This window comes from Phlebotomus papatasi, chromosome 1 (genome assembly GCF_024763615.1).
Source record: "Phlebotomus papatasi isolate M1 chromosome 1, Ppap_2.1, whole genome shotgun sequence".
NCBI classification, from domain to species: Eukaryota; Metazoa; Arthropoda; class Insecta; order Diptera; family Psychodidae; genus Phlebotomus; species Phlebotomus papatasi.
The window spans coordinates 89374439-89402338 of NC_077222.1; the positions used below are offsets into that span (position 1 = coordinate 89374439).

Genomic DNA, 27900 nt, shown 5'->3' on the forward strand with positions numbered 1-27900 from the left:
CATGGTCAAAAAATATTAAAAGAAAAAAAATTACGCTACTTGGGTAAATTATAAAAGCTTCGTGTAAAAATCTATTGGGGCTAAAAAAAAAAGTTGTCAAGGACAGGTCTTATAAGGAAAGGATTTTGTGTTTTAGGTTGATGTAAAAACAGAGTCAAGAAAAAATTGTTACTTGGGTAAATGGAGAAAGCTTCGTGAAAGTCTATTGGGGCTAAAAAAGATTTTTGAAGGACAGCTTTTAAGAGTATAGCTCATTTCATTACCTTTCCAATAAGCTCTCATTAATTAAATTCTGATCACTAGAAATTGATATTAACTTGCCAATTATTTTTTTTAACTCTATTTCTTATCCGATCTCAATAAAATTTTGCAAAAACATTGTCTACTAAATTAGCAATATTCCACTAAAATATTGAGATAAAATTCTCAGTAGTTTTCCGTAGAGAAATTTATTCCGGGCGAATTTATGAAATTTTGGTGATTTTCACTTTACCTAAAGTGGCCTTAGAGCACCTCTAAACGACGTCCGATATTTTTCATGTATAAGAAGCATTTAATTGTTTCAGCATAAAGATTAAATTTCCGGACGGGCCAAAAAGATATAATTCTTTTTTTGAAACACCCAAGTTCTTCCCGGTGACACCAGAAGAAAAAACTACAGCGAAAATTTCTAAATGTTCGACCGGTATTTGACCAGGAGGACGCTAAGGAAACGATGTTTCGTGACGTTTGAAGGCAAAATTATCTTGAGTTTTCTAAGTAGGGTAAAGTGATATAATTTGGAATTAATATTACAAGTTGGACAATTCGGCGGTACAAGTTGGACATGGCTTTTTTTTTTGATAAATAAAGTACAAAATTTGTTTTTAAACACAAGGAACCAAATTATAAAACTAAAGCAATTAAAACATACAAATAAAAATGATGTTACTAAATTTATCAAGACAAATATAGCCCTGTCCAAATTGTACCATTGTCCAACTTGTACCACTTTACCTTATTAGAGCCCAATGCAAAAAAAAAAACCAACTCACTTAAGGTTGTGGAAGTCTTTATTTATGGTTTTTTGTACACATTCATTATCTTCATTTAGAATTGTAAATTTTGCTATACAGGTGAGCGTCGATGAGGTGGTTTAATCCAAAATTAAATCACTCAAGGTTAAAGGGCTCTCGACACTATATCGTGTCTTCTTCAGTGGTTCTTGGTTAGTCTATTATCTTGGGAACTATTAATGCACAAATCACAAAAATTATCACTAACAATTCTTCTGTCTTTTTTCGAGTACCAAGCCGTTTTGCAGAAAAAGGACAGAAAAAATGTTAGTGATAATTTTTGTGCATTAATAGCTCCCAACAGTTTTTTCCAATCTGATGAGTATAAATTCAGATAAAATAGTAGCCGCACTCACTATGGCGCTGTTATCTTGTAATATCTCGTTATGTTCTCGTAATGTATTTTATAAATGAAAAATTATAACAAGATAACAGATTACGGAGATTACGAGATAACAACGCCATAGTGAGTACGGCTAGTGACAATATCCAAGATAATAGACTAACCAAGAACCACTGAAGAAGACACGATATAGTGTCGAGAGCTCTGGAACCTTGAGTGTTTTAATTTTGGATTAAACCACCTTACACTGGTAAAAATAAAAGGGTCAAATTGACCCTTTTCAAAAGGATGGATCGTATTTGACCCTTTGAAAGGTTCACTTTTGTATCTCTTGAAATTTTGTATGCACATTTATCACGAATAATCATGTTTTATTGTAAACTTATTACTGATATCATATTTCTCTCATCTGAGCAAACACCAAAGATCACTTTTTCATTGTTTTTTTATTCGTTTATTCCGGAATTAAATAGATGTCAAAACCGTGACCCTTTCGAAAGGTTCCTGGTGACCCTTTCAAAGAGTCAAATATGATCCATCCTTTGGAAAAGGGTCAATTTGACCCTTTTATTTTTACCAGTGTACCGACGCTCACCGGAAGGACAATTTTATCCTGAAAAACAAAATAGAAGTCTCACCGTTGGTCTCATCTACCAGAAATTAGAATAAGTATATACCATATCGTATGCTCAAAAGCATATGATTTGTTCCGCTTTGATTCTGAGCTTCTAATTTATTTTTAATAAGTATTTTTAATTTTAATCTTTTGTTTCACCTTTTACTTTTCGTCTTGCTATTTTATTTACCTGTACCATATTTTCTTACTTACCTCAAAGAAAATATTAAAATCACACAAACATAGTACACAAAGCAATATTAAAAATGTTTAGACGGTTGTTGCATTATTTTTTGTTTAACTACACACTGAATAGATCGATAGCTAATTTTATTCTTCACATTACTTTGCGAGTGTTTTAGAGGATTCTATTAAAAATATTGTTATTTGGAAAAAATTGAATTTAAGATTTAGGTGGAAAAGACGAAAATTCTAAGGTTTCATAAAATCGATGAATTACATATTCTGCTCCCGTACTATAGAAAAGTTCGAGCACAATGCAAGAGAATTTCATTTCAGTGTGTGTTGACTGTTGAGCGTGTGAACTGCGCATGCGCCTGAAGTGTTTTTTTTTCCTCTCTTCGCTCACTCCAGTGAACTCACTGGAGTGAGCGCGAGAAAAAGTGTCGCGCGCAGATGATGTTTCACTGTGTGCGTGGTATGAAAAATACTGAGATAGTCTAATGGGTTTCTCTAATAGGAGCGACAGAGAAAAATATACAAAACTATTTTAAGTGGGGGCAATACGATAGCCACAAAGTCGTTAATTTTTGAACAAGTTTGAATGATTCAAACTGGCGTCATCTTTCAGTGCCAGCTCGCACAACCCTCATTCCACCACTAGGGTTACACTATGGTAGTATACTGAACTTAAATATCTACTAGTACTTGAATATCCTGTTCTTAACAAGAAGATATATATCAAAACTCAGTAAACAAACTGTTTTGACTCATTTAAATGAGTCTGGAATTCTGTAAACTTATGCATAATTAAATTAGCCACGCTCCTCATTTTATATTAAAAGAAAATTATATAATAATACTTCATGAATAATTTTTATCCCTCTTCCCATAACAATTCTAAAATTTCTGGTACGGTGCAATAGTTTGGTGGTATTTTTGACTTTGTTCATTATCATTTTCAACCTCCAAGACAAGATTCTGAATTTGATTCAGCCACCTTGTACTAGGTCTGCCTCAAAAATACTTACAAATCTTATTGGGTTACAAATCTTATTAGGGGCGTGGTCTATAATGCTTGCGCTTCTTTTACGAAAAGCCATCAATCCAAATTGTAGTTGGACTTCATTTAAGGGACTACACAAATGAGCAGTATAAAAAGAATCTTTTTTATAAAACAGATTTTCATTAACTGAGAATCTATAAATTTTGTATTCAACTACTTAAAATGTTAGTTATAGTCTAAGCAATACCTGTTCGGCAAGCAACACATATTGGAAATTTCGTCGAAATATTTGAATTAATTTAATCAATTAAAATGCAAGTAATATGACGTTTTTACCCGGGGGTGACATTACCTCTGAAAAATGGGACCGGTTTTAGTGTAATTTTTTCCCTGTTTCCGTACACATTTCACAAGATATCTCCAAAACTACCTAGGTTGCCAATTTAGGGTTTTCGGTTGCCTCTTCGTTATTAAATTGGCTTTTATCTTGTATAAGTATTTTTTGCTAATTCATTCTACAATGACAGAAAACAGCTAATAAACTAAAAGTTTTTTCGGCTCGCTAGAAACATATGGGAAACATAGAAAATGTCATGCCCCTGTTTTTACCAATCTACCTTTTTTACAAGGATACGTGGTCAAATTTCATATACCAAATGATACAAAATAGGCTGGCAATTCTAAAAGTACCAATAGGGGGAAGTGGGGCACCTTTGAAATTGTTATTTTTCACCTATTTTTAAATAAAATTGAGCCTTATCGTGATTTAACTTAGGTGCACAAACAGATTGAGAGGCTAAATTACATTTTGATATGGCTCAGTTTCACTTAAACACAGGAGAAAAATCACAATTTCAAACGTGCCCGCTTTCAAAGCTGTCCCACTTCCCCCTAGGTGTTCCCTAGACCTTTTATAAATCAGACTCATTTTCGTGAAGATTTAATTCTATAGGGGAAAGAGCGTTACGTTAGTTTCGAGCAACTCATTTGTTTCTATATGTTTTTAGTGAATTTGACTGATAAAAATATTATAAGGGAAAAGTACCCCGGATCGGAATGTTAAAAGACATGTTCGATATTTAGTTGAAAATATAAGCCTCAAAAAACTATGTGGTATTTTTGTGTATGCTAATCGGTAGATTAGTCATCCATTTAACTGTCTCTGTGCGTTTGAACTTTAAAATTTTACAATAAATTAATAAAAAATAGATGTAATTGCTACTGTGTACTCTGTACCTCGGATCATCACGAATTTAATCAGGTGTCTCATGAAAAATCGGTTTCATAAATTAAATTTCCACTAATGCACTGTATTCTTGTGAGAATTAAATGGTAAAAGTAGCTAATAATTTCTAAAAGTTCATTTTAATTGGTGCAATAATATGACAATAACTTGACAATCTGAGGAACACTGTCGATCGCTGGAGCTCTTCCCTTATTTTAAATTAGTCCTATGCCTCAAATTTCCTGATTTGTGTCATGGGCCAGTTCCATTAACAACATAGAAAAAATTGAATTGGCCGAAGCTTGAGTCGTTCGAAGGTAGCACGCTATCCCCTATTGTTCATTTGTTTCTGATTTTATTAAAGCCGGATTATAGTACTCTTTTTTTATTATTTTTTTTTTTTAATTTATTTATTATCATCTCTCTATTTCTTTTTTGACCCACCTCCCGTGCGGCCATCGCCGTCTTAGCGTCGATTCCAACCTACTCCGGGATGAAAACGATGGAAAATCCCTTCTCATGTTGTATATTTTGTGATCATACATATGCACATCTCCTTCTTAAGTCCTAAAAAGGGGAGTGGCCTAAAATTATTTTCGAGAAAAACTCGAAAAGTCCTTTACCGTAAAATATATTTTTTAATAGAGAATTCTAAAGTGATACCGAAAATTCTGCCCCTTGGCAAATGCTTAGACCTTTTTTTCTCACCTGTTTCCTCCAAGCAAGAACACGATATTGGACAGAAGTGATTAATAGCTTCTCTGAATGTGAGAATTCTCATCTTCCCCTCCCCTCAAACTCGCCTCTTTAATTAATCTCCCTGGGTTTTGGATCAAATTGAATGTTTACCATTGACGGAATGCGATCTTAATCTCCGTCTCAATCACTTCTTTAATTGTTCGTCGGTAAACTCGCACCAAACCAAAAGACGTTGAGCAATTCTCATGCCCAGAAGACGAAGAAAAAAAAAACGCTCCGAAAGTCTGACTTTATCAGAAAATCCCCTCGAGTGAAAGTGACAATTCAATAATCTGCCTCTTGGGCCTCAGATTGGCCACAGAAGACATCACAAGTGAATGTTGTGCAGACTTTTTAAATGGGAAAAAGTCTGCAGAGATTGAATGCTTCGATATGAATGAATATCATAATTTTTTATCATTCATTTCTCTGCATTATGCAAAAAAATTTAATAATCCACTGATGTACGAGTTCATTACCCAAGTCTGAATTTGTCTTCAGGGGTTAACAGGCAATTCTATGCCATTGTTCGCACAATGTATCACCGTTGACAGTCTTGGGATAATTTATTGTGCTGCTGGTGCAAGGCCTTTTCAACCACTGAACTGTACACTTTCGATTTCATTTGTGAATCCACCACATAATCATAAATCTCCATGGGACTTGTCGGTTCTTGGTGTGTCTCCGGCAGGAAAAAAGCCAGGAAGAAAGTTTCAATGGGCATAAATAACAATGAGGGGCAATTAATTGCTCTTTAGGTTGAATTGAAGAGTCACTTTGAGCAATTTTGTAGATAGAGATCGCGATTATTGCGGGGGAGGAGTTGAAGTGCAAGAGCAACAGGTTAAGCACCCTAGGGCCTTATGTGATGCTTTATAAATCAATTCCTCAAAAACCTGACTGTGGCTTTGAAATACAGACCGTGACCATTTTGACTTGTGGTTACATGAAACCTAAGCTATTTCGCTTAAAAAACGCTAATTCATTGAGAAGATCTTAATTTGCCAATTGCAAAAATTACTTTAAAGAAATACAAAATTTTAGAAATTAGGGTCTGGATAATGGTTTTTTTCTCAAACCAAAAAAAAACATGTGAAATGAGTGAATTAAACGAAAAATGTTTTCCAGAGCTGCATTTTTGAAAATCCTATTTTGTTTGTTTCTTTTTTCATAAGTTTGTCAAAGCAAGTATTTTACGATGCTATCACACTAGCCGTACTCACTATGGCGCTGTTATCTTGTAATATCGTTATCTCGTTATCTCGTTATGTTCTCGTAATGTATTTTATAAATGAAAAATTATAACAAGATAACAGATTACGGAGATTACGAGATAACAACGCCATAGTGAATACGGCTACTATAATTTTCACAATTTAATTTTAAATTCAATTGAGCCAATTGAGCATTATAAGATTTCTAGAATTTACTTGAAAATTCTCACAGCCAGGACACATTTTACAGGAAATTTGCTCAAAAATTTCACGTTTTGAAGTTAGGCTTCAGCTTAACCATTTCTATAATCATTTCCTAGTTTTAAATAAAAACTAAGTTTTAAGTTATAAAAATAAGGATTTATTGTTGTTAATTATTACTCAAGAAAGCGATAAATATTTTATAAATATTTTAAAACATTCCTATTTAAATGATTCAATGATTGATTCATTGCAAAATCGACCGATAAAATCACATTTTAAGACACTCAAGATGGGAGCTTGAGTGGCGCCAAAAAAAAAACAGCGACTTTTATTATAATTCATCCAAAAACCAGCATAAACTTTTACTTTAACAACATGGCTTAAAATGCAAATTTTGCAAAAATCAGTGCTAAATTTTGCACATTTAATTTAATAGTCTGGTTAAAGCCATGTTCATTGAGATCTCCCATCTACATTGTGGCAACTCTTGCCTTTGGCTGTCTCATAGGACAATTGCAGAATCTGTTGCTGCATGTAATTTCTTCAGATTGTCTTGTGGGTGGGATCTATGTGCAAAAAAGCTCAGATGATGAAAGAGTAATCTTCTGAGAAGAGTTAGCAGACGGAGAAAGAGTGAAACACTGACTTTCTGTGTGGGAACAAGAGGCTAATGACTCTCCAGTACATCTTGTGCGATATTACCTGCGTCAGGTATTGTCTAGAGGTATGTGCGTTAAATAATCCACTCACGCATGATCTCACTTGTAAATTTCTTTTGCGAATTTTCTCGCGCTTATCAAATTGAGCTGGGATTATGGGAGATATTGTGCAATTCTTCATGGCCTTGCTCATAATTTTTCTTTCACTCTTTCCACTCCGAAAGGAAAGGTTTATAACAGTTTTTGCAAAAAAATTGTTAAATTTGAATCAAGTGATCGATAAATTAAATATGAAAACCATCGCTAATGTTACTTTCTGTGATAAAATGAAAATTTAAATTTTTTCAATTAAAAATCTTCATCTTCTCAAGATCATAAATTATTAACGAAAAGTAAGAAATAGTACATTTTCTCTAAATTATTTTTCAACTAGTAAACAAAAATATTTTCTTTATTTATTTATTTTTTATAAATTTTTCAAATTCTTGAGCACATAAAAGTACATAATATAAATTAAATTTTCTGAAACTTTTTTTTCAAAAATTAAAGAAAAAACTTAGCCTAACTAGGAGCCTAACTTCCGGAAGCCTTCTTTGATAATACCCAACGCACAATAACATATGTTTTGTAAACATGTTTTCGGAACTGCCTATAAGAGTGAGCGAGATGACTAGATTTAGATCTCACTCACTCTCACTGAAATGTTAAAAACATGTTTACTAAACAAAAGTTATTGTGCGTTGGGCATAAATCTCACATGGCAATAGTCACGATTACTCAAATTAGATTCATTATAAGTAAAAAAACAAACAAACTACTTCCTGTGAGAAGGCGAGTCAAACACGTACTTGAATGATTTTTCATAAAAAAATGAATTTTTATTTCTGGGAGAAAATTTATACCAAAATTAACCAATTTTTGTAATATTACATAAAGCAAAAGAGATGACAAGGCGTCCCGGCTTTGCAGTGTACTCGAACTCACGAGAAAGAGCTATCCGTGTACTATCTTTTCGCATGCTTTTTGGATACTTACGCCTGTACATACCGCTTTAATACCGATTCAATTGATTGACAAACTTAAAAAACCATTCCAACATAAGAAATTGTTTAAGAGAAGTAGGATTTCGAATATTTTAGAATTATTAACAAGCATATGAATAAAAAGTAAATCCGAGAAAGTTAAATTTTTCGGAAAAATTAGTATCTATTTTGGAGAAATTTGTAAATTTGTATGTATTTTGGATTAGAATGTCTTCTTCTGATACAATTTTGTTCCAAAAAACTTGTTCTAAATTGAATTTGTTCCAATATTTCGGTCAGTGGCTGAAAGTTTTTACCGTGTACTATACCGATTTTATTACTGATTAAGCCCTGATGATGCATTCCATCTACGATGGAAACTTCCTGATCTTTCAAAAAAATCCAAATTTAAGAAAATCGGTTAAAAAATAGGCGCTCCAAAGTGGTTAAACTTTAAAATTCGATATCGAAATGTTTTTTGAAAACAGGTGACTAAGGACAAAATATTCGCCTCTTGACTACTTCCAAAATATACTCGAAAAGGAAAAAAATCTAGGAGCCGTTTTCGAAATAAATCAAGAAAAAAAATGATTTTGGCGTAAAAGGAGTTGAGTGGGAGGAAAAAGAAAGAACCTTTAAGAAATGTTCGAAAACCGAAAAACAAACATGGTTTTGGAGGAGAAGGAGAGTGTTATGGGACGAAGAAAAGGCCTATCCCAGACAATTTTGACTTATGGAGGGAAGTCGTCGAAAACCAGAAGTCTATCCTACCGTTTGGCCTCTAGCTATGTCACAATTTGAAAAAAAATGGATTAACTGCTCTTCCTTTGAGTTCGAGCAGTAAAAATTTTCATTCAAAGACTAATTTAACTCTTCGGCTATTAGAAAATATTTGGCGTATTGCCGAGAAAAGTCTCAGAAAATCTGATGGCAATGGTTGAATTTTTAAAATTTTGAAATGAAGTTTTCAGAAAATATTGTCAAAATGTTATACTTTTATTTACTTAAGAACATGAACTAATGTTTTTATTATATTGAAATATGAACTATTTAAATAAAATACAGTGGTCATGAGTCTTTGTGACCCACGCAATCCTTTAAGTCAATCCTTATAAATTAATAATTTTAAGGGGGATGGTTTATTTTTAAAAGGGGAGGGGCTTATAATGAGATAGCTATGGAAATTAGAAGGGGCCAAAGAATTTTAAACAATTTTCCATGAGACAGCATAAAGGATTCAATTTTGTGTAAATAATTATCTCAATTCAATGACTACACAAAACCTACTTAGGGTAACTGTACCAAATTCCGGCAAGATTGCAATTCCGGCCACTTCTCTTCTTTCTCAAATTTACATGATTTTATTTTAATTCTTGTATACTCGAAAGATTACACAATGCAAAAAATAATAATAAATGTCGCTTCGATGAATGAGATGATGTGAAAAAGACTTTGAAAGTATTCCGGAAGGTTCAGGAACTATGAGAATCAAGGTGGCCGAAATATTACTCAAAGCTATGTCTATATTTTTATTCATTTTAAAATGTATCAAGAACGATTTTAAAGATAACAAAGTCGATAAGATATTTACAATGTTCCATGGAACACTCCTCAAAAAGAAGTAACAAAAAATCAATTACGTCCAACTATGCCGATATTTTGTACAGTTATTCTATGTCTTTTCTATTATATCTTTCAAAATATGGTTTTTCTTTAAGTTAGCTCTTTGTAATTCTAAATGAATGGCAAAACTTTCTGGAATAAGAATTATAAGGGCTCAACTTATTTGAGTTAGATCCCTGTTTCACAAAAATGTAAACAAACTTATTTTATGACCTAGGGGTCAGAAAGAACCGTTTGAAATCGAATAAACGTCAATAAAAGTTTGTCCAGGTAGCGTTTTGACCATTGACGTACATGTTTCATTTGACGTTTATTCGGTTTCAACGGTTCTTGCTCATCTCTGCTTTACTTCAAAGGGGTCAAATTTTAAAAAATATTTTTAATAACGAAATTTAGTGAGATCTTAAAATTTAATAAATTTTCTTATCAAGTGTAATGTTAAAAACCCCAAAAACAAAATAAGTTAGCCCCTTGCAATTGCCAGGGAGCGCTCTATTTTTGCAAATTTAAAATAGATAAAAATTCTCTTTAGACCTTAGTTGGTCATCCGTAAAAGAGGCATGAAGAGGGTGTGATCTAAAATAATTTATATCTTAAATTTACTCAGGGGTCAAATACTAACTCTATGGAAAAAACGACCAAAAAAAGTGTTCCGGAAAACGTTTGGAAAATGCAATCAATAGAGCATGCTCCACTTGTGAATGGTTTTTAACGCAATGTTTGTCGCATCCTCTCTGCCATTGACACTCTCTCAGCAAAGGGGGATAAAATTGCTGAAATACGAGGACTTCTGGCAACACAATGAATGTTTTGTGCTATAGAGTTAAACTTCAATGTACATATCATTGGCAACTTACCAAGTTTCGCCACCAATTGCACTACAACACTTTCGCCCGCAACAGCCCACCTCACTTCGAAAGCCAAATCATCGAAAAGCACTTCACAATTCAGTTTTGACTGCAATTTCAAAATGTGAGAGATGTCATGAATGGTTACGTCTTTCAATCACCCAGAACCATCATTTGCAATTGAATATTCTCCATGTCCCATTCATCTTGTTAGTTTATTGTGCAGTGGAGAATTTTGTCAACAAAGTACCAAGTATGAGTCACAAAAGTCCACAGAAGAGACACAAAAATGCGTCATAAGTTGCAGAAGAAAATATTACAAGAGCTTTTTATTTTCCTTGGCAAACCAAAACCCAGAAGAAAAATGGAGGGAAAAGGAAGACATTGATTAAAGATTAAAGATTCAGCAGTTATGGGGATTATCTGGCAAAGCATCGTTAAGATGATGATTTATTAAATACTGTATAGATTCATGGTTAAAGGGGAGCTTAATCCAGGTGAGTGTGAGTCAAATGAAAAATTGTTTGCTTTCTTCTTTTGATAAACGAAACAACAACAAAAAAATTAATTCTTAAACGATATAAAAATGAAGATTTATTGCAATCTTTCGAGCATTTCATCGCATTTTGAAATCAATTGACAATTTGTTGCAAAAAAAAACATTAGTGATGTTCGAGCTTTCAAGCGCTTTTTTTATTGCTTACTACTTTTGTTAGTAAATCAAACACAAATAAATGTGGAAGAGAAATCAACGGGCAACCTCTAAAAGGAAACAATTTTTCATTTTGGTTTTTTAGTCCATTTATTCATATAACTTTTTTATCGCTCAACTAATATATATAAAAAATTGTTTGTATAAAAATTAAAAAAAAAAGAATCGAAAACTGGTTACAGGCAAGTGAATCTCTTTTAATTAATGTCCACAATTTATCGCACACAAAATGTCCTGTCGTTTATTTTAAAACCAGAAATTAGAGATTTGGGGCTGGGGTTTTTTTTGGCGGGCTTTTGCAGAATGTGTGCCGCAGAGTTTTTAGCTCAATTGAAATTTGAAACACCCACGAGAGAAATATTGTTCAGATGCTTAGACAGTGAGGCAGAGTTATTAAAATTAATTACAATATGCAAATTTAATGACCATCATAATCATCCATGAAGGCAATCAACGTACGGACATTTCTGCCTATCTTTATACAAAACTGCAATTTGACTTAATATCTCTTTCACACTCAATGAAATTCATTCACCCCGATAAACTTTAGGATAATTGTATTAATGAAAAATTGTGGACAAATTTGGGGAAATGGCTTTTCATCTAAATTTTTACAAGATAGAGAGCTTTTTTGATAATTTTTTTGAGAGCTTTTCTAGAGAGCTAAGTTGCAATGGGAAGTTTCGAAGGCTTTCCAAGTGATTTCAAGAGTAACTTTTTGTTTACAATGTGCGTGTCTTAAGCATAACCCACATTTAATTAAATATTTATAGTTATACAAGATTATAATTTCATCACGTTTACTGATTTGCTAAAGCTTTTTAGCAGTTTAATTGTATCTAATGTCTAACAAATCAGAACGCGCGATTGTGCTGAAATTTTTCTAGATTCAAATTGAAGTTCAAATTCAAATTTTCTAGGTTCAAGAAAAAGTACTTTATACCCTTGGTAGGGGAAAGTGGGGCACCTTTGAATTGGGGCACCTTTCGAATAGGGCATCTTTACCCTTTAAAAACGGCGAGAGCACTGGTATCCCAAAAATAATTCTTAGGGCCTCAGTGATTTTTTCTGACCCACAATTTTTGACCCTCCCGCCCCTAAAGTATTAAAACAATGTTTTTTTCTCCTTCTTCAATGGAATTGACATTTATCACAATGTAATTCAGATCCACAAAGCAATTGTGAAGTTAAATAACATTATGACAAGGTTCAGATCTTTTTAAAAATATGCGAAAAACGCTCTATTTTAAAAAAATACCCAATTTAAAGGTGCCCCACTTCACCCTATTGTGATATTTGTTTACGCGTAAATTATTCCACGTTTGAAAAACTTAAAGTAAATTTTACACAGTTTAAATGTTCTCAGTGTTTTTCGATCTTCGAAAGATATTTTCGTAGAAACTGAAAATCATCTAAATTTGATAATTAAAATACAAAATTGTAGAAAATAAAATATTTTTAGGTTATGTTCCGAACGTTTCTGCGACTTTAATAGTAATAAAATTATCCTCATAAGGATTAAGTTTATTTAGAGTGTTAAAATATTTGATAAGGGTTATCATTTAAGCCATAAAATTAGCAAAATACGTCCTCTATTCAAAAATCTAAAAAAATAATAATTTTGGAGGTTATGTTCTGAACATTTTTGGTCTTTGAAATGCCAAAATTACTCTCAAGAATCCTGATTTGATTAGAGAAATGTAACGTTTGAAAATAGCTAATTTGATATCATTTTATTTGAAAAGAAAATCATTCAATTTTCTGTAGTAATGTAGAAAATTCTAACTTTTGAGGTTATGTCCAAAACATTTGTGGGATTATACTGCTTACTAATCTTTCTTCAACATATCATATTTCTGTAGAATCATATCATTAATTAGAATATAATTAGTATCAAAAATTTAAAAAAAAAACACTTATTATATTCAAAAACTAGAAAAATATAAGTTTTGAGGTTATGTGAGGGATAATAATACCTTTATACCAATTGTACTATCCTCAGAAAGCTAGATTCTGTCTAGTAAAGTAAAAAGCTTCTAAATAATTTCCACTTAACCCAAACAACGACCGAAATAAAAAAAATGAACAAAAATATAAAAACAGAAAGCTTTTAAGGTTATGTTTCAATTATTTTTTGAGAATTTTACTAATACACTATAACAGGACTGATTTTTTACTGTAGAAATAAAATATTCAATCACGCTTTGTATTTAATCATTAAATGCACAAAATTATCGAAATTAAACGAACATAACCTAACAAAAAATACTTTAACAAAACAAAAAATAACCTAACAAAAAATATTCAGAACTTTGAGGTTATGATTGGATAAATTCTGAATATATAATTCTATATAAATCTCTCTTAGAAAATTACTTTCTCTTAGAAAGTTGCGGCAATTGAACAAATTCAAAGTTTTCTTTTATCGAATTATTAATTAAAATGAAATGTTTTTAGACGGAGAATGGAAAAGGTTGGAACTTTTGAGGTTATGTTTACAAAATCTCTTCGATTCTAATGATACTAAATCAAATATGATCCAACGTACTTTGTAATTGAATCGCAAGATCTTCTTGGGCAATACTTGGATAAAAAGTCATCTAAATAGGTTAATTTTTCTACAGGATATATGAAAGATTTGAAGGTTATGTTCTCACGCAGTAACCATTATTTGTATTACTTATAAAAGACGCCTAAGATTTTTGTAAAGCCTTACTTTTTGAGTACTTTTTGTTCACTAGAGTCATCTGAAGTATGTGAAACTATAAGAAATCCTTAGAAAGACTTCCACTTCCGTTGAAATACCGAAAAATAAAACTCTCTTTTCTCATAAACTGTCATTGTAAAAGAAAATTAGAGATCCTTTTTTCCATTTCCAGCCAGTAAAATTACAATTAAGTGTACAAAACAGTTTTTAACAGAATACTAACTCGGTAAGAAAGGGTTATAGCGTAAGAAATTGGATAAATAAGATTTGTGTGTATTTTTGCAATTAGTAATTATGCTGCTTTACCTGAGGACTCACACCCAGCATCTTGAGTGAGGGTGGCACCACGATGCCCTCGGGTATCCTGACGTGGCCAAAGTCCACTGTGAAGGCCTCACACCATACCCCAAAGTGCCCAATATCGAAGACTGTGAGTTCAGCTGGAAGCGTGAGAACAATCGTTTTCCTGTCGTACTTCCTCAACGGGGTTTCCTTCCCATTCTCATCGGGAATCCTTATGCCATGTGGAGAAGGTTTCGCCCCACGACCCACCCAGAATTTGGCGTCTGTTCCGGAAAAGAGGGAAAATGAAGCGTGAATAAGAGATACTGCAAGTGTTATCTCTCAAACGGAATTACCTGGCGCTTCGCCATCGTAGCTAAAATTGGGCACGAGAAGTGTCTGGGCATCGACAATAACAACATTGTCCGACGATACTCCATGAACTCCGGAGAGTGGAGCTATTTTCTGAGGGCGCGGAAATTCCAAATTCTTCGGAATGGTGACATCGCCAAAATTGACGGCAAATTCATCACACCACACGGAAAACCATTTGATGTCACGTAAGGTTTTGCCTTCCGGAAGAGACAGGGTAATGTCCTTATTCCGGTATCGCCTGAGGACTCCTGTGCTTCCACGCTCATCCCTCAGACGCCAAGCACCGGCATTCGTGGGACGTCTTGAGTTGCCAACGTAAAAATAGGCAGCTGAAGAAAAAGACAATCGATAGTGGTAGATTTGAAAGATTTTAAAAATTGTACTATCACGTAATGATTATGCAAAATTCGTCTTCAGTTGATAAAACAATTAAACTTTATTAGTTGAAAAGAATGGATTCTAGTTTCTAAATTTCCATAAAATAGTGGTCCATTTATTTTGTTATTGGGAATTTTCAAAAAATCTTTATTTTCGAGAATATGGACTCTACTTATAAAAATAAAGTGTAATAAATAAGATAGATTAAACGGCGTAATCAATTTAAATTGGCATATCAAAATAGAAATTTCATTCTAATTTGTCGTAGTAAAGAATGAAAATTCAAATAGGTTGACATAGGCTAGTTACACGTACGCATAACTTGGAAAAAGCATGACAATTAATTAAGCTATCATACGTGCTACGTATATTTTAAATAGCATATAAAACCAAGAAAAACGAATTTAAGGTACATAAAGTTCGAATTGATGATAGCCGAAATTCCAAAAAAAAGTCAAAATGTTTTTAGAACCTAAATTCCGAAAAATCCGATTTCCCAATTGAGTCAAAATCTCGGAAACGACAAAATACCGAATGGGTTGAAATTTCCTTAAATTAAAATTCTTTTGAATCAAGCTGAAAATGACAAGATCGTTGATAACCGTTAATTTTTCTTTTCCAAGAAGATTGCACTGGTTTTAGACATTTACAATTTATGATTTCCGTTAAAATTATTTATAACGTTTTGTATAAGTTCCAACCAAAATCCTGAAAGTTAAAATACCGCCCTTCAAAATTCTGAACGTCAAAATTCATAAAAACGAGATCCCAAATGGGCCAAAATCCCAAATAGGTCAAAATACCGAAATCCAAAATAGGCTAATGTCTCGAATGGGTCTAATTCCAGCATGGATTAAAAACTATAATTGGCCAAAATACCAAATGGGTTAAAATCCCAAAAAGTCAAAATCCCGAATGGGATAAAATCAAGAAAAGTTCAAATCCTCGATTAAGTCAAAATCCCGAATGAATCAAAATCAAGATCGGATCAAAATCCAGAACAGCTAAAATCCCGAATGGACCACAATCCCAAAAAGTCAAAATCCTGAATAGGTCAAAATCCAGAAAAGTTCAAAACCTCGATAAGTCAAAATCTGAATGAATCAAAATCCAGATTGGATGAAAATCAAGAACAGCTAAAATCCCGAATGGATCGTAATCCAGAAAAGCCGAAATGCTGAATAGTCCAAAATCCGGAATGAGCTAAAATCCCGAATAGCCAAAATCCAGCATGGTTCAAAATCCCGAATGGCCAACATCCTGAATGGACTAAAATTCCGAGTGGGGCAAAATCTCAAATTGATCAAAATCCCGAATAGACCAAAATCCTGAATGGGTCAAAATTCCAAGGAGCCACATTTCACACAAACTAATTAATTCAATAAATGTAATTGCAACTTTATAAGACTAAGGACACCTCCATGGCAAATTCTCTTTTTTATATGGAACTATTTGAAGCCAGCTTCTTTGCTCAGCTCACAGGGCCGATAGGGAAAAGTTATTTAGACATAGGGGAAAATGGGGCACCACCAAACACGGGGTACCACCAAACACTGCGATAGGAATTTATAGGCACTAGGGTGAAAGGAACGTCTATTGACACTTTAAGAACTCGTGTCAGCACCTATTGACACCCTACTCTGTACCATTTGGGATACGAAATTTGAACATCTCTGTTTATAGTAAAAGGTAATATTACAGAAAAAACGTTATTTTACTTATATTTTACTAGATACATTAAATAATTTTCAACATTTTGACAAAAGTGTCAATAGGGGTTCCCTGTCGAACAGACGTTCTTCCGACCCTATAGGGATGCTTGTCTACTGAAGAAATTGTTGAGATGGTCCAAGTAGCTAAGAAACAAAAATTAGTGTTTGGTGCTACCCCGTGTTCGGTGGTGCCCCAGTTTCCCCTAAATGTATTATATTTATCCCTCCACAGGGATCGGTAACTTTGAATAGAGGAACAGTCCCAATTTTTAATTTATTTCGCGTAACGGTCGCAAATGCAGAGAAATTCCCTTACGTGTTTTATGTAAAAGTGAGCTTTGTCTTCAACTCCGTAGGACACTTGCCAAGGGGGAGAGTGGCTACGGACGTTATGAGTCTCTAGCCAGAATCTAAAGTCGAACATCAAGATCCTTAATTTATTAGTTTCTCTTGGTGCGTTAAAAGGAAATTTCATGGGTTGGGTAAACAATCAGTACCGCTGCTGAAGCAAAGGGAAGTCATCCAGGGATGTCGAGGATATCGACCCATTTGGAATTTTGACTTTTCGGAACCCTGGCTATTCGGGATATGTTTTCATTCGGCATTTTGGTGAATTAAGGATTTTGATCATTTGGGATTTTGGATTATTCGTGACTTCAGCTATACGGGATTTCGACTTTTTAGGATTTTGACCCATCCGGGATTACTACCGATGCGGGATTTCGACTCATTCGGGATTTTTCCTTTTCGTGATTTTAGCTATCGGATTTTTGGCCAGAAACGATTTTGTAGTTAACAATTTGGGTTTTTGACTTTTCGGAATTTTGAAATATTTGGTATTTTGGTTTCTAGGTCTTCAATTTTCGGGATTTTACCTTTCGCAACTTTTCATTTTAAGTTACAAATTTTAAACTTATTACTGACAAAGCTTTTTCAATTTTTCTTACATATTTTTGATTAAATGTCAAAATAATTGCTTAGTATCAATAACTGATTGGAGATTCCATTAAGACTGAAAAGTCTGACAGATAAATCTCTTTTTAGTTTTTTCATTGTTTCGCGCTCAAATGAGGGTCATAAAGCTAAACAGAAGAATACGTATTTCGATGTAATGAAATATATAAAAACTGAAGTTGGAGTAAAATATCATTTCAAACTTTTAAGTGTTAAAGATATTTTAACCAATGCAATGTGACACATGTTCGTGTATTCAAAATTGTAAATTTAAACTCTAACTGTTCCAATTAAAAAGTTTTTATTAAATGTCATAATGCAGAGATACTAACAAAATTTATTAGGTTAATTACGTTTTGTATTTGCTTTTACAGCTTCTATTTACAATGTCTAACTCAAATATTAAAATTTGGACGGTTTAAATACCAGAAAAATAATGATGCCCATCTTATGGTCAAAAGACGTGAAATTAATCTCCAGAATTTCACACTTTCAATTTCTCTGTATGAAAATAAACCAAATAAATATAAATATTTTAGTCATGGGAAATTTGACACGGTGTCTGAACAGAAAGTATGCCAAAAGAAGTCTCAATAAAAATGAAGAAATTCGCAATTTGTTTATCACACTAAAGGCAAAAATACAAAAACCGAAAGAGAGCCAAGCAGAAATCATTACAAAATTAATTGGTCTCCCAAGTGATTGCATTGATTGGCAAACGTGTTGGGATTAATTGCTTGGTGAGATGGGTATTTAATTGAGTGAATCGGTGATCTTGGGAACGACAATGCAACGCCTTGAACTTTAAGTGACCACTCTTTAAATATTGACTATCCGATTGGCAGCTAATGCAAATTGACAGAAAGAAATCTCATCGGATTACAAACAATAAAAAAAGCATAGCATCAGTGACTAAAGAGTGGTTCGATTGCGTCAATCTCTAGCGCGTGTTGAGGACATGGAACTGCCACTAAGTCTCCGGAGATCGTTTTCCTGGGAATCAACGGGGGACTGGATGACGGAGGCAGAGTGATTTACGTTGATAATTTCTTTTCGGGGAGATTTACATCAATTTTAATCACCCTCATAAAATAAAGAACAAAACGACAACACAAAATACAATCTTCTTAATCACATTCACTATAGATAAGATGATTCATGAGTTGGTTGCCACTGTTTGTTGCTCATCTGCTCAGACCTGTTTCCATTCTCTTCTGCGTTTTCGACTTCTCACCCTGGGATTTCTCAATTTTTTTTTGTTCTTACACCCAATTGTGAAGATTGAAAGACAAATAGAAACCCATCTTCTATTTGTCCGCGAATTTAAATCGATTTGCACATTTAAAGAAGGCAATTTCTGAATTCTTACTTGGTCCTTCCCCATCGTAATTGAAATTCTTTAGGAAAATCGTCCTGGCATCCACAGCATAGACATCCCCAGAAACTCCATGATGTAGCTGAGACAGAGCTCCAATCTTAATTCCGTAGTACCCTTGAGCCTGGGTCACCTGGACATCTGCAAAAAAAAAATCATGCAAAGCAAATTCAGTCTTGGTTAAAAATAGCTTTCATCTTTCGCATTAATCAAACAAATTTTCGAACCAACGATAAATAAACAGTCAAACGCAATGAAAATTATGTCATCGCGAGTGGCAAAAAAGGAGAGAGAGATTATCTTACACCTGTTAACAATTAATTCTCGCTGATTTTCTTCCCTCCACCTGGACAAAGATTGTATCAACGGTGAGTTTTTTTGCCATTCAATTTATGACCATGTCTCTCAATGAATCTTCAAGTGTTCTCGAGCTCTGATCGCCATAGAGACCCACTGTCCCATTTGTCGTGGCTCTGAGATATTGAAAAGCCAACGAGTTGAGCTCATTCTCTACACTTTTGCACTCAATGTCGACATTGAGAGTAAAATTTCTAAGTATCATTCGATTCAGGGTAAAGAGAAAGTTATGTGAAATAAATATTATTCTTGTTTTAATACAAATCCGGTTGGTTTTTATTGCTTGAACTAAAAGAAATAGTAATTAGATGCAATTGTTTAGAGAAAAATATTATCTTGTCATTTTTCCATACGGTCAATATCAATTCGAAGAACAAAACGATATGGGATAGTGACTTATGGTTCTCAGGGCATTTCATTACGTAGACTGTACGGCTAAGTATAAGAATTGAAGCTAGTAAACGGTTTACTTGTATTTTTATCTGATAAATTGTAAATCTGGCCCCTCAATTATAAAGTAAATATGTAATCTAAGCCTTAAATCTTGAAAACGATTTTCAAAGGATAATTTGTATTTAGCTTCGTATTCAAAAATATCGAACTTGTTTAAAATTTACTTACATTCAAAGCTGCTCAGGAATATGTTTTAAACTTTAAGGGCAGAATCACATTGACAGTAAAATGCTCACCGTCACCGTCAAAGCCCTCACCGTATTTCGTTAATTTAGGCATTTTCATTGCAATTCTTACGCAAATTCTCAATTACCGTGTTACATTACCTTATACTCGGTGGCACTAGGTGAAAATAGTATAAGAAAATTGAATAAATAAAGCGAAAATGCGATAAACGGTGAGCAAAAAAAACTGTTTTGCTACAGTTTTTCGTACAGTTTTTTTGCTCACCGTTTATCGCATTTTCGCTTTATTTATTCAATTTTCTTATACTATTTTCACCTAGTGCCACCGAGTATGAGACAAGGTAATATCTTAATGAAAAATTTGCGTAAGAATTGCAATGAAAATACGTAAATCAACGAAATACGGTGAGGGTTTTGACGGTGACGGTGAGCATTTTACTGTCAATGTGATTCTGCCCTAAGTCATAAACGTAAATCTTAAATTATAGGGCTTCGGCATACCTTTTAAATTAAGAAAATTTCATGCAGTCGAAATTCGAATTCCTTTTCTCACACACTTTGTCTCATTCTCTCGCACTCTTCTACTTCTTTTAAATATCACAACAAATTCAATTTAGTTCAGTCGAATTTAGATTGCGAAAGAATGAAATAGGCATATGCACAGAGTATGAGAAGGAAAAGGATGCTTATTTTGATTTTTTGAAATTTTCCTGATCTAAAAGATATATCTGAGCTATAAATATTTAAGATTAATTCCTCTTGACAGATAGTCTAAAACTAAATTACCTAAATTACTCATTATATGGTAGATCATTTATAATAGTTATTTAAACTCCTGTGGAAGTTATAATTTTAAGATCAAAGATTACAAACCCATTAAAAACCATATCAAAATTTTATCTACACCTATTCTTGATATAGAAAACTGAGCCCAAAAAATGTTTGCTATACTGTTATATGCAAGGTTGTTAAAACGTTCATTGCAGTATCGTTTCCGTTGTTTATTTAGCTAGCTGGGAAAAGTTTAATACTTTGAAATATTATTTCTATATCGTTTAATAAGTAAAGAATAACTGAATTTCCAGTATATTAATTCAAAGCTTTTAAAGAAGGAGCCCGAATTCGAAAACCAAAATTTGGGGAACTTATTTTAAGAATTTTAAGTTCTTTTTTGCAAGACAGTTTAGGGTTTAGGTTTAATGAGAAGAGAATTTAATTTCTAAGGTAATAGGGCCTAATTCGTTTCATTCATTCAATGAGTTGTTGTGCTATTTTTCCCGCCAATTCAACGAAATTAAAAAAAAATGAGAAGTGGAGAAAACGCGATTAAAAGTTTGATATAGTTCGGCCAAAAGTTTCTTGACAAACTTTGTACGAGAAACCATGTAGAAAAAATGATAGAAAAAAGATTTTTTTTTTAATTTTTCTTTTTGATAATGAATTGCCTGTAATTCATAGTTCTTTTTTACGTACTTAAAAAATCATTTTCTTTTTCATATCAAAAATAATTGTTTTCCCACAGTTGAGCATTTTTCATCGGCCAAAAATTTCTTGGCACATTTTAAGAAGTAATTCAAAATGATCAAATACGTACAATTAACTTCTTTTAACCCAGTTATATTTTGAATTTATGTCATTTGAGAGGCAAATGGTGGGTTTTCATATTTCTAAAGTTCACAATTGTCAATTTAAGCTTATAAAAGTGATCATTAATAATCACAAAATAATCAACTTATGAATTAACAATTTAAGTTAAAATGGCAAGTTACAAAAAATTGAAAGAATGGAAGTCGTCCAGAGACATTGTCAGAAGGAATTTGCGTCCTCAATTGTTCAATTTTCTGGAAAATCGTGACAGGATATACATAAGATTGTCAATATTTATAGTGATGATGAGGTACGAGTACACCTGAAAAACGCTGCTGGCATACCCAGGGTTTAAGCTCAGAAGGTTAATAAATCTATATTTAGAAACACTTAGTAAAGATTGGTGATCTCAGTGGCTCAATAGGTATGAGCGTTGGCTCTTGGGAGGATGAGATCTCTGACTCGACTCTCACAATTGTGAATTCGAGTCTCGCCCAGTGCCAAGATCTGAATGCCTGACTTAGACAATTTTCGCATGTAACAGTAACGTAATATAATCCAATATAATCAATATAATCCACTGCCTTCACACAACAGCTCTGGGAGCATGTAAGAAGCATCCACACCATGGAAAAACGTTCCTGGATGATCTACAATGGACTTACCAAATTCTTCCACTACGACAATTAACATTGTAAAAATAATTATCTTGTGTATCTCGATAGAATCAATAATAATATTAATGATTTTAATTGACAGTAAAAAGAAGTAAGTTAAAGTATCTTAAATAGGTTAAATTATTATTGCAAAAAGTGTTGCAAAGTTCAAGTTTATTTGAAATAAAAAAAATATGGTAAAACGTCCTAGCTTTACGGAATGCTCGAACTCACGAGATAGGGCTATCCGTAAATTATCTTTTTTATGTTTTTTTGCTGTATCCAGGTTTATTAACGATTAAATTCCGATTATTTCGTATTCCGATTATTAATTGCCGAAATTATTTCGATTTATTTACGAATAATTTTACGACATCTTTTTCTGTGCAGTAAAAAATATAACTAAATCAGTTTTGCAGAATACTCATAAAATATTAAAAGCAGCAAAATTTCCGTATAAGTTCATATATTCTAGTAGGGGAGACCTGGATTGAATTAGCCAGATAATGATATTTTTGTTTGCCTATAAATTATAAAAAATATGTTTCAAATAAACTGATAAATATTTAAACAAATAGGCAGGGAGGTTATTACCCTGAAAGGATAGTAGTATGCTAAAGGGACAGATAATCCTAACCGGCTTATGTAGGTGAGATTCTTAACGTGAGCTAACTCGGAGTGCATGCAAATTCGATTTGGAGCTGAAGTTGGGAGACGCCATTCAGTTATCTTGAATCAAATTCGTGAAATTATACAAATTTTGTATTAAAACCAAAATATCAAGGATTTGGATGAACTGGCACAAAAGTAATATATGGGTGAAATGTAGACCAGAATGTTCTCTATAATTTTCCCATAGAACATGATCTCATCGATTACTCAGAAGCCAAGATAAGCGAGGTTTTTTGTTTCTTAACTCGTTTTTTCATCCAGAGTTCCCCAAGTAGTCATTTGTTGAACTTTAACTATATCAAAGAATTGTTGTCTTTTGTGGGACTTTCCATTTAAAACCATATTTTAAGTGTCTTGGTGGAGTAGAGGCAGTCAAATTGGCATCTGAGTGATTTTAAAGCATTATTATGGGAAAAATCAATTTTTTCACGCTTAAACAGCAAAATCGGAGTGATAGCGTAGTCTGATCGGAAAATGATGTATGAACGAAATATAGAGACAAATGTCCTCTACAATTATGTCGAAGTAATCATCAAAATCGGTTCAGCGACAGTCGAGATAATTGAGATTATGTGATATTGAAATTGGTTTTTCGACTGTGGCGCCCCTGGTGTTGGTCCCACGAAGTTCAAATATTTTAGAAAGTTGTAGTATTTGGTGAGATCTTTCGTTTAAGCCCTCATTCATCAAAATCGGTCACATAGAACCGGAGATATGATTTTTTGAATTTTGTGAACTTTGACCCCTCATATCTCCGGTTCTATTGAAACCACAGCGCGCATACGCACCATTTTGGAAACGTCCTAGACTGGGCTACAACATACTAAAATTTCATTAACTAGCACAATGCCGTTTTTGAGAAAAGTGACTTTGAATTTCGATGAATTTTGACGCTATCACAGCGCCACCTGTGGTGACTTTTTGAACTTCCATCTGAAAGTGCTCATCGAGACGAAACCAAAAAGGTAAAATTTAGGTCGCTATGCTAGTTAGAACCGGAGATAGAGGCCGGTCAATGTTCGAACTTTGACCCCTTATAGCTCGGGTCAGGGGTTATGGATCGACTTAAGTATTTTTTTGTTTGGTAGGTATAATCAAAGGCTACAACATACTAAAATTTCAGCCCGATGCACAATGGAATTTTTGAGTTATTTAACTTATAAGATTTAAAAATTTTCTCTTTAATAATAGCGCCCCTAGCGGTGGTTTTATGAACTTGCGATGTTAAAAGGGGAGGTGGCATTTCACGAGAGCTTTCCAAAAAGCCCTCACTTTTTAAATTCTGACAATTAGAACCGGAGTTATGGCCATTTTAAGAAATTTTTTTTGGACCCTTATAGCTCGGGTCAGGGGGGTCGGGGGACCTTAAGTTTGGTATTGATGGAAAGCTCTAAGGCCCAGCTATAACATACTAAAATTTAAGCCCGCTCGATTCCATAGGGGCGGACCTATTGAGAAAACAAGAAAAGGGTGGTCTTCAAAATGGCGGAAGGAGGGGTGGGGGGTGGGGGGTCAATGCACCAAGTTGCAATTTTCACCCGATATATAACCTTTGCCGAAAACCGCAAGTCGATATCTTTTTTAGTTTAGGAGCTATTAAGCTCCAAAGAGCGGCCAGCCGGCCGGCCGGGAACGTAAAATAGCCACATATATATTCGTGATCAGGAAGTGCTGAAACACATTTTGGCCAAGTTTGAGGTCGATCGGACGACATGAAATTTTGTTAGGATTATAGTAGGTGAGATTGTTAAGAATCTCACCTAATATTCCTCCTAAGGAAAACTCTAACACCCCACTGTCGAATGCTATATGTGGCTAATCTGCCCGGTCTCCTCTACAGATGTATGTGTTTTCCTTACCAAATTTGAATGCTTTATTGACCAAGTTATTTTTTGTACTGCAAATTGCTTTTATTGTCTTTTTAATTTATCAAAATTCAATGATTTTGTCTTAAAATGTTATATACTCATCCAATTTTGTTTTTAAATTATCGAAATAGGGGAACGCGCTATCTTCTGACGACTCAAGCTTCAAATAATTCTTTTTTTCAATATAATTTTAAAGGATTCGATCCATTCGAATAAATATAATAGTTAATAATAATTCAAAATTTTAAATTTCCTGAAAAGAACCGTGTTAAATCCATTAAGAACATAGAAAAAATAATTTATCCAAAGCTTGAGCCGTCCGAAGGTAGCGCGCTTTCCCCTATTGTTTTTACGTTTTACAAACAACTTTTCATAATTTACTGATTAAGAAATTGTAAACAAAATGATTAAGAACTGCAACATCTTTCATTATTTTATTAAATTTAATTTTATTAACTTTTATGAAAATTTTGTAAAAGTTACATTAACAATTTATTAACAAGAAATGGAATATTTTAGTACTTTGATTTTTAACTAACTAAACTTGATAATATCATTATTAAAATTAGATTTTTTGCCAATTAATTCAATTTTCTAAGTATATGCTCCTTAACATGTTTCCTTAGCATATTCTTTAGCGAAGATGTGACTTTAGCTCTGAAAAATGCGACCGATTTTAGTATAAATTTTTCCCTGTTTTCAGACACATTTCTCAAGATATCTCCAAAACTACGTAAGTTATCAATTTGAGGTTTTCGGTTGCCTATTCAATATTAAGTTGGCTTTTATTTTGCGTTTATATTGTTTGATAATTCATTCTACACTGACAGAAAACAGCTAATAAACCCACAAGTTTTTTCGGCGCGCTAGAAACACATGGGAAACATAGGAAATGTCATGCTCCTGTTCTTTATTATACTAGTTCTACAAATTCAAACTTGTGCATGAAAGTTTAAAAGTTAAAATTTATTTGTAACACTTTATATCATTAAATTCCTTAACTTAAACAAAGTTTAATTTTTCAACAAACTTTTACCGTCAAACTAAGTCCTTTAATTTAAACTTGAAATGCACAAGTCTTGGTATTGCAGAAGAAAAAGTTGGTCTTTTAATTACATTTAGCATTATATGGACATCAATAGATAAACAATGTTAATTTCAACTTGCTAAACAGCGTAAAATTATCAATTTAACGTATGCTGCTATTGAGGTAGTAATCTGCAAAACTTGAGTTGTAAGATATGAAAGGCGTATTTCATTGAAATTAATTCTTAGAAATTAATTATCTTAGCAATAATTAAATGTTTTGGCTCATTAAATATTTGATTCATATGCTACAGCTCTATTATCAGAACAAAAGCATAAAACTCTCACACTGGTAGCTTATTTTCTGTGTTAATGTTTGAGCAAATAGCAATTTAAACTTTAGTTTTCAAATAAACCCTCTTTTAGAGATGATCATCAAATAGAATTAAATGTCTTTTGAACTGGAATTTTTTTCTTCACTATTTGAATATGGGAACTTTTCGCTGGGAAAATTTGAGACGCCACTGAGGATTCTATTTATCTCAGAAGGCAGTAAAAGAAGGGCATCTAGGGAAGAGGGATAATACCTTGCGACAAATCACCTCGTATATTTTGTGAGTTCTTACATGGAGATAGGATGGAGAATAGGGAAATTTCTGGCATGAAATATTCTCGAGAGAAATTAAGGTGATATTCTAGCAGTAAAATAGTCATAAAGTTCCTGGCAGAATCCACATAAAGTCGTCATGGAGCTTTTCTAAAAATTCATCTGCTCGTGATATGTTGGCCATTGTGCCAACATCCCTCAAGGTAGATCGATGAGAGGTTATTGTATGAAATTATATGAAATATTGTGTTCCAATTTACAATTCAAATGATAGAGTAATTGTTGGAGACGCTTGAGAAGCCATCGAAAGGAGAAACGAAAGACTTGGGGGGATTTTTTTTTGTTATTGGTTGGGAGAGAGTCATCAAAGGTTGTTTAGTATCTCATGATGAGGTCTTCATTCAATCTTCGCAGACTTATGGGTAACGGTACAGAAATCTTCTTGGTGTGGCCATAAGACAAGAAGCTGACGAAGATTCTCTGGCTGGAGAGTGCTTTTGCAACACTCATCTTCATTACAGTGAATCTCAATCCAGTTATGGAATCTTAAATATTTCTATCGAACGCACCCAATTAGCATTTATTGTTGGCAATGAAACTGAAGAGATGTTTCTTAGTTTCTAAAAACTTAGAGGGCTCTTTGGGATGATTCTTGCATGGCAAATTATATGCGACCTTTCCCAGTGAAATTCCACCCACCAATAATTCGTGCATGTCATGGAGATTAATCCCAATTGCTCGTGTAACACGATAAAAAAAACACCTATCTCAATGATCGTGGTAGCTTGATGATGATGATCAAAAACGATGGAAGTGAGTGAGGTGTGAAATCTCCGGCAAGTTTGCCATACTTTGAGCATGATAAGTGGAATCAGGGGCACGCCAGTGAAAAGTACTCGTTGGTCTCGAAATGCAATCAATCCATTCAGCAGCTTCCTCCTCGTGAGAGCCTCCAATGGAACCTCTTTTGCATTTGCACGTGCCTCTGGCGCCAAAATTTGATCTACCTCTTGACGTCTTTTTGTTAATAACAACAATTCTCTTGGGAAAAAGGTACGGTGAGTGTTAAAGTTTGTCAAATGTAGTTTATGTGAAAGTAGACATACTAAAGCAGATTCGACCTATTCGACAATTGTTAACCCAGTCGTTGGGTAGATGGGAAATTCACTACTACAACCCTCAGAAGAAGTATTAATTATTGTTAGAGATTTTCTTATTCTATATTATTAATAAAATATAATAACTCTGTACTCCTCAGAAA

The 27900-nt window shown here is 33.4% G+C and overlaps 1 protein-coding gene across 1 annotated transcript in view; it reads right to left on the bottom strand.

Annotated features, from left to right (window-relative positions):
- LOC129809646 (protein Skeletor, isoforms B/C) overlaps positions 1 to 27900 on the bottom strand; it is a 53262-nt gene that overhangs the window by 19307 nt on the left and 6055 nt on the right. The window contains exons 2-5 of the mRNA XM_055859620.1: positions 19223 to 19369; positions 14791 to 15138; positions 14459 to 14718; positions 10743 to 10842 (exon numbers count right to left, since the gene is read on the bottom strand). Coding sequence (XP_055715595.1) covers positions 10743 to 10842; positions 14459 to 14718; positions 14791 to 15138; positions 19223 to 19369 — 855 coding nt within the window. The remainder of the gene's footprint in view (positions 1 to 10742; positions 10843 to 14458; positions 14719 to 14790; positions 15139 to 19222; positions 19370 to 27900) is intronic.